This window comes from Nyctereutes procyonoides, unplaced genomic scaffold, assembly GCF_905146905.1.
Source record: "Nyctereutes procyonoides isolate TBG_1078 unplaced genomic scaffold, NYPRO_anot_genome, whole genome shotgun sequence".
Taxonomy (NCBI): domain Eukaryota; kingdom Metazoa; phylum Chordata; class Mammalia; order Carnivora; family Canidae; genus Nyctereutes; species Nyctereutes procyonoides.
In genome coordinates this window covers 80638585-80655273 of record NW_026575140.1, presented here as the reverse complement: position 1 = coordinate 80655273, position 16689 = coordinate 80638585, and the positions used below count along the sequence as shown (strand labels likewise).

Genomic DNA, 16689 nt, shown 5'->3' with positions numbered 1-16689 from the left:
AGGCTCTCCCCCACCCTCCAATTTTTAAGATTTATTTATTTAAAAAATTTTAAGTATTTTACTTATTTATTCATGAGAGAGACAGAGACACAGGAAGAGGGAGAAGCAGGCTCCATGCAGGGAGCCTAATGTGGGACTCGATCTCTGAACTCCAGGACCATGCCCTGGGCCGAAGGCAGGCACTACATTGCTGAGCCACCCAGGGATCCCCAAGATTTATTTATTTTAGAGAGAGAAAGAGTAGGAGTGTGGGAAGGGCAGAGGGAGAAAGAGAATCTCAAGCAAATTCCCTGCAGAGCATGGCGTTCCATCTCATGACCCCGAGATCATGACTTGAGCTGAAATCAAGAGTCTCACCCTTAACTGACGGAGCCACTCAGGCGCTCTGACTCAGACCTTTTAACAACCTCTTTCTTTTCCACTCAATCTGGTTGATGCCACCTGAAGGGCAAAGTGATCAACTCTTCCTAGCATCTGGATGGGACCTTATTCACTTGCTCCACCTTTGTCTCATGATTCCAGTGTCTGTTGAATATATGCATAAATGAGCCAAAAAAGGGCTCCCTGCTGCTTTCAGCAGAAGCTCTCAGCTTCACCATGCTTCTGCCAGTTATCTGACTTATCTCTAACTTTTTTAAAAAATATTTTATTTATTTATTCATGAGAGACACAGGCAGAGGGAGAAGCAGGCTCCATGCAGGAAGCCCAACGTGGGACTCGATCCCAGGTCTCCAGGGTCACACCCTGGGCCGAAGGCAGCGCTAAACCACTGAGCCACCCGGGCTGCCCTGACTTATCTCTAGCTTGATGAAAGTATTTTGGGTTCTCCAAGCAGACATGCTCTTCGGGTGCCTTTCATTGATACCTGAAGGTCTTGCGTTCTTAGTTACCCGCTTTCATGAATTATTAGATTTTGTATTGACAGCATCTAGAAGCACAGACATGCATAGAGGACAAGATAAATGAATGAGGAGGAAATTTTCATAATACCCCAGGGTCCTTCCTTATACCCCCTGGTGAAGCATCCTCTGTTACCTGTGCCAGAAACCTTACTCAGCTTAATCAGCCCGGATCGAGCTCTCCTCCTGCATCTTTGGGCGGTGAACGCATGTATCCCTGTTGGCTCCAGGTCTGAACCGGCTTTGGGCTGGGAGGCGCTGCTCCGCTTGCCCACCTCGGTCTCCAGTATAGTAGAATGAGTCGGAGCCCCAACAGTCCAAGGGAGCCTTTGGTGTGTTTGGGGGCATCCGCCTGCCCATGCACTCGGCCCCCTGCCTGGGTTTTCAGGGGGAATCTGCAGTGCCAGGCGCTGGGAGGCAGCCGGCTTGGGGGTTCCTGCGCGCACACATCTTGGGGCTTCTGCATATTCATGAGGGAAGCCGAAAGTCCAATGTTAGAGGGGGGAGAAATAGTAATCCATAAATATCAATAAAGGCAGGCCGCAGGCCGCCTGGAAGGCTCTGAATGCTAACGAGTCGATGACGTCGGGCCGGCGCGTGCCTGCGGGCGGGTGCCCGCGCGCGGCGCGCCCCCGAGGCCCCGGGCGCGAGCGCGGGGAGGGGGCGGAGGGGGCGGGTGGAGGAGGGGAGCCGAGCCGGGCGCCGGCCGAGCTGCGGGGGGAGCGCTCGCTGGCTCGCCGCTGCCGCCGCCGCCGCCGCCGCCGCCGCACTGTGCTCCGGCCGCTCCCCGCGGCCCTGGATGGGGGTGTCCCGCTGAGCCCCGCGACCCGCCTCCCTCCGCCAGGACCCGCACAGGTGCCGTCGCGGGGGCGACCTTAGCCCGACCGACCCACCGCCGTGGGTGGGGGTTGCACGGGGGGGTGAGGGAGGCCCGGCGCCCGGGCTTCTCCGCCGGCGGGTCCAGGGGGCGCCGCCGCCCCGCACCCCAGCCCGTCCCAAGCTGGACTCGGAACCCGAGGGCCCCGCGGCGGTCGCCCGGCTGCCCAGCCCAGCCCTTCGCGGGAGCGCAGCGCCCGGGCCGGGAGCCGTGGCATGACGGGCGCTTCCAGCATCATCAGATCAGAGCCTCGGCCCCCCAGCCAGGCCTGGCGTGCGTGTGCGTGCGGGCGTGTGTGTGTGTGAGGGAGGGAGGGGGAGGGAGGGCTGGGGGCTGGGGGCACCGGGAGCGCTGCCCGCTGGTGTGGGGCAGTGGGTCTGCACCTCCTCCCAGGACCGCTGCCGGCCCGGCCGCTGTCCGGCGCCGCGGGGCCACCTGTGCCCCCGGAGCCCGCGCCCGAGCCCGAGCCCGCGCCCGCCCGCGCCCCTCCGCGGGGTGCCGGGCCGGTCCCCGGGACCGTGCATTCCTGCAGTGTCAGAACCGCTGGCAGCCGCCGCGCACGCTGCGGGAGCGATGGTCTCACTACGGAGCGGGTCGGAGAGAGGACGCGGGTGGGGGCGGGGCGGGGGGCGCTGCCCTCGGGTGGGCCGCGGGGCGCAGGGCGCGACGGAGCCGCCGGCGGCCGTGCCCCCCAGCCCTCCGCCTCTCGCCGCTCGACCCCGCGGAGCTCCGCGCCGCTCCCGCGTCCCGCGTCCCGCTGCCGTTTGCCCGAGGGCCGCGGGGTGTGCGTGCGGCCGCCAGCCATTGTGCGGCCGGGAGCAGCCTTTCTCTCCCCCCACGGCCCCGGGGCGGGGCGGCGGGGAGGGGGATGTGAAATGAGGGTGAGCGGAGCCGCGGAGGAGGGAGGGGGGAAGCGGCACCGCTCAGGGGTTGCTGACTTCTTTGCAAGCAGACACTCTGTTTCTGTGAAAATGGGAAGCTGGCACGATCGTCTCTACGGACCGGTTTTGCTGAGTAGCGGTGGGACAGCTGCGTGGCTCCAGCTGGGCAGATTTCAGGGGTGAGGCGGGTGAGGGGATGGCAGTCAGCTGAACTGCGGGGCAGGTAATAGGACGAAGGGGGAGACGGACCGGGGCCTCCTAGGAGGTGCAGAGGCCCAGCGGCGAAGTCTCCACGGCTCCCGCTCCGCTCCGCTCTGCAAAGCAGGGAGTGAAAATTTGTTACTGCGGCCCCAAGCTGCATCTTGATGCTGCAAGGGAGAGGCTCATGTGTTTCCTACTGGGTGAGGCTCATGTGTTTCCTACTGGGTCTCTGTTAAGCTCGGAGCCGTCTTTTCTTTTCCAAATTACACCACCTATTGGGAGCCAAAATAAACGGAATAGATTATAGGACATAAACTATAGCCCTGTAGCTTGTTCTAGGATAAAGAGAAAAAAGACAAGGTGACCCTTCTGTGGTTTCCTTTTTCTGCCATTCTTCCTGCATTTTTTTTTTTTCACATTGATTTTGGAAGTGTAGAGAAAAGAGGATAAGCTATGAATTGTATTAACCCTAGTTTTTCAGGGAGAAGGCCCCCCGGGGAAGAGCTGTGAATGAAGATGAGGGGTGAGCTTGCCAGGATGCAAGAGTGGGACGTTTCTGTGGGAGTGCAAAGGCGCCCCACCAAGAGAGAAGAGCAAAAGAAAGTGAGCTACAGAAAGGACAGAAGGGGCACCGGTTCAGGAAGGGCTGCCAGCGCCAACCCAGAGACCCCTCCCGGAGCCAAGCTCTCATGGCCTCTGCCACAGCCCGGGGTCTTTCTATAAATACCTGGCTTAGTTTGGGTGTTGAGTGACTTCCAATTTCCAGAGCAGGCTTTCTGTTTTTGTTTCGTCTCCAGGTGGCCATTCATGCAGAGCTTCTTGGCTTCTGGGTAGTGAGCTGATGCAAAGAAAACAGGCTACATTATGGATTGTTCTGATGACCATGTTTCTGAACTCTAGAGCTGTGATATCCAGTTCTTTTTTTATAATTGTCTAGGTGAATTCATTTTCTCTGGAGGCTGCCTGGGCTGAGGATAGGTGCTTTCAGCATAATCTTCCTGTTGCCAACATCCAAAACTCAATCTTTGTCTTAGATTCTGGTTGGATTGCCCTCTTGTTGCTGGTTAAAAGTATAGATTGTGCCTTTGCAAACTAGCACCCCAACTAGCTTTGCAAGCTAGTTTACTCATTCCGGCTCCCTCTTCTCTCTTAGAGAAGAGTATACATTTAAAGGGAGTGTAAGTGTCTGGAACATCAGCTGGTTAGCTTTCATGTCTTTCTGAAATGGGGCCAGTGTTCCAAGAAGTTTTGACCAAATATATCGAAAAAAAGGTAATAAAATTTACTTGGCGATAGTTCTCCCATTTGATCATTTATTGGACATCACATATGCCATACATTGTGCTTAGCACTTTCAAAGATTATCTTCATTACAAAATAACCTTCAAGTTAAGTACTATTTTATTTTTTTAGGGATTTGTTTATTTATTTGAGAGAGAGAAAGAGAGGGCATGAGCAAGGGGAGGGGCAAAGGGAAAGGGAGAGAGAGAATCTTAAGCAAACACCCCACGAGCGTGGAACCCGATGTGGGGCTCCATTTCATGACCCTGAGATCATGACCTGGGCCCAAACCACACTTAACCGACAGAGCCACCCAAGTACCCCTAAATATTATTTTAAACCTCCCTTTATGGATGAGGAGACTGAGGCACAGACTTTTTAAAAAGATTTTATTTATTCATGAGAGACACACAGAGAGAGGCAGAGACATAGAGGGAAAAGCAGGCTCCCTGTGGGGAGCCCGATGCAGGACTCGATCCCGGGATCCTGATCCAAAGGCAGCCAAAGGCAGATGCTCAACCACTGAGCCACTCAGGTGTCCCCTAGGCACAAATCTATCAGAGGCTGATAATTTGTGGAAGGCTCACAGCTAGGAAGGGATAGGATCAGCATGAGAACCTGGAGTCCAGATTCTCCTGGAGTCCAGACTCTTAGCTATCACAGATTCCAGCTCTAGTCCACACAAATCCTTCATCTGTAAAGCCGTCCTTGCTCCCTATTGTGCTCTGCGATCTTTTCTCAACTTACTTTGGCACTCACGGATTCTCAATCTTTTTTGTGCTTTGGCCCATTTGGCAAAGTAGAGCCTATGGTGTTCTCCTTCAAATATGTTTTTTTTTTAATATTTTATTTATTCATGAGAGACACAGAGAGAAAGTCAGAGACATAGACAGAGGGAGAAGCTCCTCCCTGTGAGGAGCCTGTTGTGGGACTCCATCCCAGGACTGTGGGATCAGGCCCTGAGCTGAAGGCAGGTGCTCAACCGCTGAGTCACCCAGGCATCCCTCGTTCAAATATGTTTTTTTTTTTTTAAAGATTTTATTTATTTATTCATGAGAGACACACAGAGAGAGATAGGCAGAGACACAGGCAGAGGGAGAAGCAGGCTCCATGCAGGGAGCCTGATGTGGGACTCGATCCCAGCACTCCAGGATCATACCCTGAACCGAAGGCAGATGCTTTAACCATTGAGCCACCCAGGCATCCCCTTCAAAATATTTTTAAGTACACAAAATATAGTTATATTTAAAGAGCCCCTTTAGGGGTCTGTAGACCCTAGATGATGAATTCTTGACTGGCAGTTAGTTGTGTATTGCTTTATAGCTGTGTTGTCCAATATGGTGGCCACAAGCCACCTGTGGCTAGTCCAAATGGAAATGTACAGTGAAAATACACTGGATTTCAAAGACATGGCATGAAAAAAGAATGTAAAATGTTTCACTAATATTTTAAAATGTAGATTACATGTTGGAATGCAATCTTTTGGATATATTGAATTAAATAAAATGCATTATTCATATAGATTTGTATAATTAAGATTAACTAAGTTAATAAGTTATTAAAATTAACTGCCAAAGCTGTTAGCTGTACACCAACATCTTCATATTTTAACAGATTGGAAAATCAGGACCGGGATGCTTGTCACTTAGCTACACTTTGGCAGGTCTGTTTGGCTCTTGAGCATATGTTCTTTCTAAGATATCATACTGCTTTTATATATCTTTTTATCTTTACATCTTATCATGTGGCCTTTGCAAACTGTAAATATGTAGAATATGTTTTGATGTGATGCGACGGTAATTGGCTTAAACCTAGTATAATCCCAGTAAGAGGTAGCCAGGTCCTTGTCTGGCATGACCTTTGCCTCACTTATTTAGAGTTTAAGTTTTATAGGCAGAGATGGAGACTGGTACTTACCGGGCAAAACCCATGGTTTTTGATGCCTGTCCGGTTCTCCTCAGCTGGTGGTTCCAATTTCAGCATCTAACTGGATCACTACTCATGCAGAGAGAAGAAAAAAGTTTGGTTACCTTTCCATGTTACAGGGAAGAAAGTTGAGTATATAGAGAAAGGTAGATAATAATGCTGCGCTGCCTAAAATTGAAGATGAGAAACTGGGGGTGCCTGTGTGGCTCAGTCAGTTAAGCATCTGCCTTTGGTTCAGGTCATGATCCCAGGACCCTGGAATTGAGACCCACATGGGGCTCCCTGCTCAGCTCTCACTCTCCTCTGTGTGCTCTCTCTTTCTCAAATAAATTTAAAAAACAAATGAGAAACTGTATGTGGGGGACAGATGATCATTTTACAGGAGTGCACATTGATTGATTGCCTTAGCCTCAGAGCAGTGTATGCTCGGAGCCATGCATGATTTCCAGGGGACTTCTGTGCCCTCGAGGAATTTAAATTAAATTTGGGGAAGGGCTTGGATAGCCACACAGTTGGATAAACCACAGTCGAAGGCAGTGTATGAGGAGGACCCGGAGATGTGGAAAGGAAAGCAGGCCTGAGTGTGCAGCTTTCCAGCATGCAGTGCCCGAGATGGTTACGGAGGCTGACCTTGGAGCTCATGGCCTTATCCTCTCTCCTTCAGGATAACCAATCATTTGGTCCAGTCCTCTAGCCTTAGACATAAGCTCTGTATCTTAGTCTGTTATTTGTTGATGAGGGTAGTAATATCCAGGTCTGTGCCTTGGGGCCAGGCATTTTAGAAGCCAGTAATAGAGTGTATATTCTGCATAACATCTCCTGGGGACTGGGGCAGCAATCACCATAATTAAAAAAAGAGTAATATTTCTGCAGCAAAAACACATTAAATGGGATAAATTAAAACCATAAGCAACTTTATATTCACGTAGATCAGGTTTGGTTGCCAAGCGAGGTCAGGTCAGGTTTTGCCACCAAATAGGTTATGAAAGACTTCTGGTTTTTAGAGCATGTGGTTACGGAGGTGGACCTATGGTAATAATAATAATAATAATAATAATAATAATAATGTGGACCTATGGTAATAATAATAACAACAACAATAATAAATGGAGAACATATGGAACAACGATGACACTGTTCTAAGCACTTACACGAGTTTACTCTTTTAACCTTAAGACAATTGCTTTAAGATGATTATTTCTGTCTCGAGAAAAATAAAAGGAAGCACAGAGAATTAAGTAACTCGTGAGGCTGCAACCGGTAGGGATGGGACCAGGGTGCAAACCTGGGCAGGCTGGTCCCAGGACTACATACTTAACCACTCTGTCTTTTGGAGCAGGGAACCAGAAGCTGGTACGTCTCCAAAGTTTACTCCACGTAGGTTCTTCACACTGATGACACCGTTTGAAAGCCTTACGTGTATGATAGTGAGGAGGTACGGCAGCAATGAGTACCTGGGAAGTTAGAATCTTTGTTTTCAGAGGGATAGAGTCGTGTGATACGTGGCGATGGTTCCTCGGCAGAGCTGGCGCAGTAGCCCAGTCCAAGTTCACGTCACCTTGTTTTTTTTCTCCTAGATAAACGAATCCTGAAAGTGGCAGTTGTCCCATTGCTGCGCAAGAATGGAGGCCCCACTGGTGAGTTTGGATGAAGAGTTTGAGGATCTTCGGCCCTGCTGCTCAGAGGGCCAGGAGGAGAAACCGCCCAGTTTCTATGGCTCATCGCCCCACCATCTAGAGGACCCCTCCCTCTCTGAGCTTGAGAATTTTTCTTCTGAAATAATCAGCTTCAAGTCCATGGAGGACCTCGTGAATGAATTTGATGAGAAGCTCAATGTCTGCTTTCGGAACTACAATGCCAAGACCGAGACCCTAGCTCCCGTGAAGAACCAGTTCCAGATCCAAGAGGAGGAGGAGACCCTGCAGGATGAGGAGTAAGAAGTCTTAATTGCCCTCTGTTGCTTCAGACACAAGCCCGTAGACTGGGGCTCCTTGACGTAGAACTGGTTTCTGTCTGTGGGTTCACAGCCCATCACTTACCTTTTTCTGTAGTGGGGCAGGGTCCTGGTAATTGCTGACATTATTCTGCTATGTTCCTTTACAGCAACCTGTAGAGCTTCCTAAAATTAAAACCTTAAAAGAATGACAGATTTTTAGAATATAGGCTTTCTTAGATATGAAATGGAATTTTAGGAGCATGATCCATTTTAGGGTCTGTCTTCAGTTTTTTTTTTTTTTTTTAAGGTTTTATTTACTTGAGAGAGTAGGGGGAAGCCCACAATCAGTGGGGAGAAGTAGAGGGAGAGGGAGAAGCAGACTCCCGACTGAGCAGGGAGCCTGATGAGGGGTTCAAACCTAGAACCCCAAGATCATGACCTGAGCCAAAGGCAGACACTTAACTTTAGTTTTATTTTTTTTAAAGATTTTATTTATTTATTCGTGAGAGACAGAGGGAGAGAGAAAGAGAGAGAGGCAGAGACACAGGCAAAGGGAGAAGCAGGTTCCCTGCAGGGAGCCGGATGTGGGACTCAAACTCAGGTCCCCAGGATCCTGCCCTGAGCTGAAGGCGGCGCTAACCCACTGAGCCACCCAGGCTGCCCTCAGTTTTTTTTTTTTTTATATCAGTAGTAATCCACCCAGGTATTAGAAATAAGGACCATGGGGAAAAAAAAGTAAACTGTGACAGAGGAATCTTGTCACCTGAATAATTTGCTTCAAGAAACAGCAGAATTGTGAGAATCACCTGTTTATAAACTCCCCTCAGGACTCCAAAGTCATCTATAAATGTTAAGATATGTCCAAATAAGAAAGCATGCAAAGTGAACTGAGAGCCCAGGGAATTACCTTGGGCACAATAAAGGGTGGTAATTAGGTGACATGGCTTTTGAGTATGCGGATTTCCTGTGTCGCTTACCAGCCACCTTCTGGGGTCTTCACATGAGTCAAGAAAAGGGCTTTGAGTAAAGCGCTATTTGAGGAGTGAATAGAAAAAGAAAAAGAGGGGGACCGCTGGGTGGCTCAGTGGTTGAGCGTCTGCCTTGGGCTTAGGTTGTGATCCCAGGATCATGGGATCAAGGCCCTCATCAGGCTCCAGGCAGGGAGCTTGCTTCTCCCTCTGCCCATGTCTCTGCCCCTCTCTCTGTGTCTCTCATGAATAAATAAACAAAATCGTAGAAAAAAAGAAGGGTATAATTCGGTGCATAAATTAAGGAAGGGTGCTTTGGGCACTTAGTAAAAATAGGCCTGAATTCCCTGTAGAGGTAAAATATGCATCGATTGTTCTTAAGGCATCACACAAGAAATGTCAAGTAGTTGTAATGGAACCTTGGAACAACTGGGCTTTGGTTTCTCTTTTTATGAACTGGAGTGGGGGCAGGGTGGGAGGAGTTGCCCATAAATAAGTGGGGTAAAAGGATGTGTCCTAGACAAGGGAGCCTGACCTGGGTGAGAGGTAACTGGTTACTGATTGAGCCTGTGAGTGTACAGGGCCTCCCTGTCTGTCTCATGCACCATTACAGGGCCTAATACAGGGCTTGGTGTGTCGTAAGGAATCAAAGTAATATTTTTTGAATGAAATACTGAATGTCGAAGGAATTGGGTGAGCACTAATAGCTGGCCTTGTAGGTGAAGGTAATGCATTCCCAGAGCAATACCATTTCCTTCTCTCCTTTTTAATTAATGTTGGCCTGCAGTCATGACCAGAGAGAACATTTTTACTCTGGTGACCAGTACTAACTGTGGGCTCAGTGTTTTAATTCAATTTTAAGTTTCTTAAATTCAGAGCCTGTTATGATTTGTTCGACTACTTTAAGTCTCAAAAGAATGGCTCTGGGGCTTCATTATACAGCTTTTTTTTTTTTTTCTTCCCCACTGCCTGGTGCAATGAACTAGAAATACAAAGACTATGAATTATAATTTTCATACTCTTTGCTAACTCACTGTGTGACCTTGGGCTAGTCACTTAACTCAGTCGACTGCGTGGGTCCTCATCTTTGAAACCTCCAGAGCTCAATCCTGATGAAGCGAGGCTAAGGACTTGGAAAGAACCTAACTCCTTACCTCACCCAGGCTGTGCTCTGAAAATGACATTTTAAGATGCGTCCCATTCCTTTTGCTTCCAACAAATCATTTCTTCCCTATCTAACCCTCCCTACCCTGCGCCTCATTAAGGATGAAGGCCCAGTGAGCAGGTTCTTACTCTCTTCTAGCGCATTAGCAGAGGCCACTCAATGTTAATTACCGTCACATGGGGTTATTGGTCTGCTCACCCTGATTTTTCTGACTTGCCTGCCTCATTGACTGCCTCAGCTAAAAGACCAAAGGTTGAATAGTTCCTTAGAGATAAAGTACAATTTGGGGGTAGTGTAGAGGGACGAAGCCAGGAGTAGAGAAATTAACACTGCGCTTTCTAACCAGTGCATCTAGACCTTTCCAACTTTTTTTTTTTTAAAGATTTTATTTATTTATTCATGAGAGACAGAGAGAGAGAGAGAGAGAGAGAGAGGGACAGAGACACAGGCAGAGGGAGAAGCAGGCTCCCTGCAGGGAGCCCGACGTGGGACTCGATCCCAGGTCCCCAGGATCACACCCTGGGCCGAAGGCGGCACTAAACCACTAAGCCACCAGGGCTGCCCAATCTTTTCAACCTAAAATAAAAATCAGAGTTAAATTGTACATTGTGCCTATAGATACCTATCCAGATTCCTCAATTATAAAATTATGATGAAGGAAAAAGGTAATTTACTATCTAATCTGGTTATGAGTCTCTTGAGCATAGCTTGTAATAAACTTGCTTAGGTTTGGTATTGGGATGGGTATTTCATCCACAAATGGATTGACCGTGTTTTGGTTGGGTTAGAGCTAGATAATGGAACCATAAAACAAAAAGCTGTGAAAATCTCAAACCTCCTTAAAGATAGCACAAGTCATAAAGCGATCGCAGTAATTCCCTTTAAAGTTTGGATTTCTTTCATTCTCACGTGGAACTATTTGCTAATAGAGAATTAGCTGAGATGTCAACTTAACTCCATGTCAGGGCATGGAAGTTTTGGGCATTACGGGAGAGTCAAATTTGAATAGCTACTTCCTAGTTTTAAGTTTAGAAACTTCCAGAATCTATTCTTTGCATACGTGTGATCATCTTTTTTTTTTTTTTTTGTTATAAGTGAAAGGAGAATGGATGGTCCTCAGCCCATTGCTTGCCTCACTGGGGCTGCAACTGGCCCTCTTATAGGCACCCTGGACACATCAGCCAAACATGCGAGAACAATCACATTTTCCTGTTCTTCAGATAAACTATTGGGTTAAAGGTGTAAAAAATAAAGTCCACACAGGGAGGCGCCTATCTGGCTCAGCCAGAAGAGCATGCGAGTATTGGTCTGTGAGTTCGAGCCCCATGCTGGATGTAGAGTTTACTTAAAGAAATAAAAATTTATTTTTTTTAATTTTTATTTATTTATGATAGTCACACACACAGAGAGAGAGAGGCAGAGACACAGGCAGAGGGAGAAGCAGGCGCTAAACCGCTGCGCCACCCAGGGATCCCAGAAATAAAAATTTAAAATCAAATAAAGTCCATACAGTAAACAGGTAACCTCGTAGTCAGCCAGACTTGAAGGTGAAGACAAGTAAATACCAAATAGGACAGAGAAAGCCAAAGTAACTGATTTTCAGCAAAGTTATTTCTCTTCTCAGAGGTTCAGTTTCCCCAGAGGGCAGAGGTATTATTGATTCTGTTTAAGTCCTTGAAAGAATCTAAAAAGTTGTCCAAAGCCATCTGTGCTAATAATAATTCCTAAGTATTAACTGTGAAAGCACACTCATGTGAACACACAGCAGAAAGTGGCTGTCGGTTTGATTGGATGCAAAACACTGGACAAGGGCCAGCCGAGAGGGTGTTTAGGGAGATGTTGTCAGATTGGAATTCTAATAAGCCCTTTAGGCTAGTTGTCTGCCTTAGTGTCAAGAATAGGTACGCAGAAGTGTGTGTGTGTGTGTGTGTGTGTGGCAGAATACACAGAGCCCTGATGGCCGTGTTGCCAGTAGACCCAGATCTTTCTTTCTTTTTTTTTTATTTTTTATTTTTTATTTATGATAGTCACACACACAGAGAGAGAGAGAGGCAGAGACTCAGGCAGAGGGATAAGCAGGCTCCATGCACCGGGAGCCCGACGTGGGATTCGATCCCGGGTCTCCAGGATCGCGCCCTGGGCCAAAGGCAGACGCCAAACCACTGCGCCACCCAGGGATCCCTAGACCCAGATCTTTCTATGTGGGGTTTCTCCCACCCCGTCCTGTGCAGTCTGTTCCCCCCTTGCCCGCCTCCTTTTCCAAGTCCCTGGTGTTATATGGGGAAAGATAGTTTAGCCAGTTCCACGGGCACCTGAGCCCAGGCCGTGAGGCACGCACACCAAGAGCCTTTTCTGTCATTACGGGGAATTGCCAGTGCCATGGCAGCATCATGACAGGAATGGAGGCAACCTGTTTAATCTTGGCCCTTTGATGACAAAATCAAGGAGTTGACGTTCAGATTCTCCCTTCCCCCAGATAAGAGTAAGCAGCGGGGGCTTCTCAGGGAGGTGGAATTCCACGGTCCACCTCAGGGCGCCCCGAAGAGGGAACAGATTCCTCCCCAAGGCTCCTGCCTGTGGTAGAATAGATGGCCTCTCCAGGGAGGAAAGGGCTTCCCTTCTCTTCCTCACAGAAAGCTTTGTGTTTTGCCCTCCCACCACTGGCTCTTCCCTCCTGTGGCTGCGGCCTGCCGCCAGGGCTCTGCCTTCCATTTAACCTTCGCTGGGGCAGGAGAGCCAGACAGGAAGCAGTCACGCACCCCGCTGCCCCTGCCATTCCTCCCTTTGTAGACTCATGAAAGCACCGTGTCCGAGGATAATGTAGTTAGAGATCGTTCACGCAGAGCTGGTTTCTGAACTGCTGTTCAAGCTTGTGATTGGGAACTTGGAATATTATTCTGATGCCCGTGCCAGTACCAATCATAAAATGATAAAGCATTGGAAGAGTTACGTGGTTGGGAATGTAGGCTCTGTAGCCGTATGGCCTGGATTCAAATCGCACCTCTGTCATTACTGGCTGGGTGAACTTAGACAAGTTAACTGACTTCTCTGGTTCAGTTTTTTTTTTTTTCCTCCTTAGGACCTGCCTTATAAAGTTGTGAGGAGAGAGTGAATTGATCCACACGAAGGTCTAGAAGAGTAGCTGCCTTCTAGTCAGTGCCCATTAAGTGATAGCTGCTAGTGTTGTTATTGTTACGTGGGCACTGAATACGTGTGGGAGGATAGGGTATGCAAGCCATTACAGAGAGCTGAGAGTTGCTCCATCTTAAAGGTTGTTTATGAACCTCAAAGGGGCAAAGATTACTTTAGAAAAGAAGAAGAAAATTTGGACAAAGCAGGAAAGAATGAGGATGGCTTGAAATCCCAAGGAGACAAGGGTGTATGGGAATCGTCACTAAAAATCTAGAATAAGAAGATGAAAGCCTCACTAAAAATCTAGAATAAGAAGATGAAAGCCACAGTATGTCGGGTAAAGGCTCACAAGAGAAAAGCTGCCACTCTTGCCCTACATGATTTGACAGGGTTCCCAGTTGTCGTTTTAAGGGTGCACACAGTTTCATGGTCATTGGCAGGTGTGCAGTTCGTTAAAGGTCCCAAGCTTCTGTCCAGCCTGAGAGAGACACAAAAGGCTCCTGCCTATTTTGGGCTTTGCTGAATCTCGTTTTTCCAGGCACTTGTTGCAGGGACAAACCTGAAGGCCGGTGCCCGCACACTTGTTGTTGATTCTTGCAGCAGAGAGTGTACCACAAACGATGCAAGGAGGAGTCGAATGAATAGCTGGCCTTCCTGGTGGGTGTGGTGCTTGGAATTTTGTCTTGGAGACAGCAAATCATATTTGCCTCTTGGCTTTAGAATGCTACTGAGACTTGCATTGTTAGCATTAGGCTGGATTAATGAAGCTCTAATGGTGCCTGATGGAGATTGGATTATCACCCATGTTTAAGAAGCAGACGCTGAAATCCTGCTCAATGGATGTCTAATGAACACTTGAGGAGTCCTCTCAAAGTGCTTTCTTGTAATTGTAGGAAAATAACGAATAAGCGGATCACCCCAATAACGGCTATGAGCTTGTTTTCTTGAGTTCCTTCAGTGTGCTTCATGACCGATTGTATGCCTTGTGCCCTAGGAATACCTCTTTGCCTCTGTGCCCATAAATCGTATGTCATTCTGGATTTTACATATATTAAGAGCACTCGCCTCTCCAGATTTCAAGTGCCTGTGCTCTTGTCCATCCTGCACTTAACCTTTTCAGCATCTTAACCCATATTTTGTCATCTTTTGAATTTGATCCATATGGACACTTAGCTACGTGGTTTTTAAAAAATTATTTAATTTATTTATTCATGAGAGACACAGACACATAGGCAGAGGGAGAAGCAGGCTCCCTGTGGGGAGCCCGATGTGGGACTTGATCCCAGAACCCTGGATCATGCCCTGAGCTGAAGGCAGATGCTCAACCACTGAGCCACCCAGGTGTCCTTGGCTGCTTATTTTTAAATGGCCATTTCTTTATATTAGTCTATCTAAATAAAATTTACATCCTTATACCTTGTTTTCGTAGATAGCACGCAGGTTTGACATGTGTAGGCACCTGAGGGAGATTGCTTAGAGCCCTCATTTATCATTAGCTAATATTAACTCAAGTGCCATGGCTGCCATGGATGGCATAGTTTTAGGAGGTTGGTTTACTGATTTATATTAATCTCTCAGTGTTGACTCATGTGTTTATTTTTCTGTGTGTGAGAGTTTGTGACTTTAGGTAATTTCCCCTAACTTCTTCCTTTTTTTTCCCCCTCAAAGAAACCTTCCTAAGTGAATTAAATGACACGAATTGTAGAAAAGTGTTTCTTATAATGTACATATTGGAATTCTAAAAAGACATGTAATAAAGAGAGCCCCATCTTTCCTCACTAAAGACCAGTTGTTAGAGGTGTACTGATTGGTTCCTTTCATATATTTGCCTTAGAGTGTCCATGATGGAAATGGGGCACACTCATACTCTGCATTGGTAGAGGGGGGGAATTATGCTACCCGTGGGCTTGCTAGAACATTTTGGCTAATAAGTAAGCACTAACAGCATTGATATATCCCCCTTAGCTACATTAGAGGCCAAGTAATTAATTCTTGACCCATTTGGATTGCAGGCCTCTGAATTGAAATGCATCTAAACTCTATGATGGCCCTGATCTTAATGAGATTTAGCCAGAAAATCTGCCCCATATCCATCTGTCTATCTATCTATCTATCTATCTATCTATCTATCAATCATCTATCTATCTCATGATCTTCCTCTTTCTCAATCTTCTTTGCCCATAGGAACGGAAGGGAAACATGGGCATTTCTTAGGTTCATGAGACAGGAACTATTTGGTTGAGGGGCAGATTTATTTTCAGGGGCAATTAATTTTTTGCCAGAGGTGGTTTGATTGGACTCTACCATTTGTATCTCAATGGTGAGAAATCCCTCCTCTCTTAAGCAAACACCTTTCATGCCGAAGCCCCTGGCTGGGCTCCATTCTCTTCGCTCTTTCTCTCCTGATAGTGCTCCTAATTCAGTTTTTAAGCTGCTTTGCTCTTGCATGCTGGAAGGCAGATGATCTCAGCCTGGCACACACAGAAGCCTCTCTCCTCCCCTGGCCCAGCTCTTCCTTCCTCCAGGCGGGGCCAGGCCACAGATGTGTGCTAATGAGAGCTTCTCTTTGTTTACAGGGTTTGGGATGCTCTGACAGACAATTACATCCCTTCACTCTCAGAAGACTGGAGGGACCCAAACATGGAGGCTCTGAATGGCAACAGCTCTGACACTGAGGTACCTCTCTGGGGCCCCTTACTTAAGGCTTGAGTAGATGTGGATTCCAGTTAGAAAAACATTTAGGAATTCAGTAGTCTTCCCCGTTAGGTAATGAAGCTCAGCAGTAGCTCCAAAACATTGCTGGGAAGGCAGGAGTTGTGGAGGAGGTTAAGAATAAGCTTAGGGGACATCCAGTGTATACGAGGTGATTCTAATGGCTCTCTGTAAGAAGTGTGAAAGCAAATTACCCTGTTGTTGATCTGTGTCTTACAACATGTAAAATAAGGTGTTCTGAAGTAAGAGGAGGAGAGCAACTCTAACAGGCTTCTCTTGTGTTCAAATAACGATGGTTGAAAAAAAAAATCAGGTTTTCCTGTCTACGATGAACAGTTCAGTCCCACCAAAAACAAGATACCAAATACCGACAGATTTGTGGCAAGGTCAAAGCCTGGCCAATGGCTAATGCTGGGGCCTACACATTAGTGAAGTGGCCACTGAGTGAGGGGTGGCTGAATGAGCCGTTCATAGACTCAACCAAGAAGATGCTTATGTGGCTGAACCTGAATTACACTCTGTGCTTACTCATGCCAAAGAAGAAAGTAGCCTAAAGGCTTCTGAATAAAGAGAATACTTATTCTGAGTAGATTTGCATGAGGAGTGACCTTTCAAGAAGATCCAAATGGCCCTTCCTAGCTGAATCTACATATAGAAAAGTAAAATCATTTAATGACTCTGCCCTTGCTAAAAGCCAATTTCTGCCTTGCC

At 47.5% G+C, this 16689-nt stretch overlaps 1 protein-coding gene across 5 annotated transcripts in view; it reads left to right on the top strand.

Moving 5' to 3' along the window:
* Positions 1 to 1595: 1595 nt before the first annotated feature.
* FEZ1 (fasciculation and elongation protein zeta 1) overlaps positions 1596 to 16689 on the top strand; it is a 43879-nt gene continuing 28785 nt past the window's right edge. For 3 of the 5 annotated variants that reach the window (XM_055306617.1, XM_055306616.1, XM_055306613.1), the window contains exons 1-3: positions 1596 to 1754; positions 7643 to 7998; positions 15843 to 15942. In XM_055306617.1, coding sequence (XP_055162592.1) covers positions 7688 to 7998; positions 15843 to 15942 — 411 coding nt within the window. In that variant the 5' untranslated portion in view covers positions 1596 to 1754; positions 7643 to 7687. Of the gene's footprint in view, positions 1755 to 2717; positions 2837 to 7253; positions 7501 to 7642; positions 7999 to 15842; positions 15943 to 16689 lie in introns of those variants that run through there. The other 2 variants (XM_055306614.1, XM_055306615.1) reach the window with 2 other exon arrangements.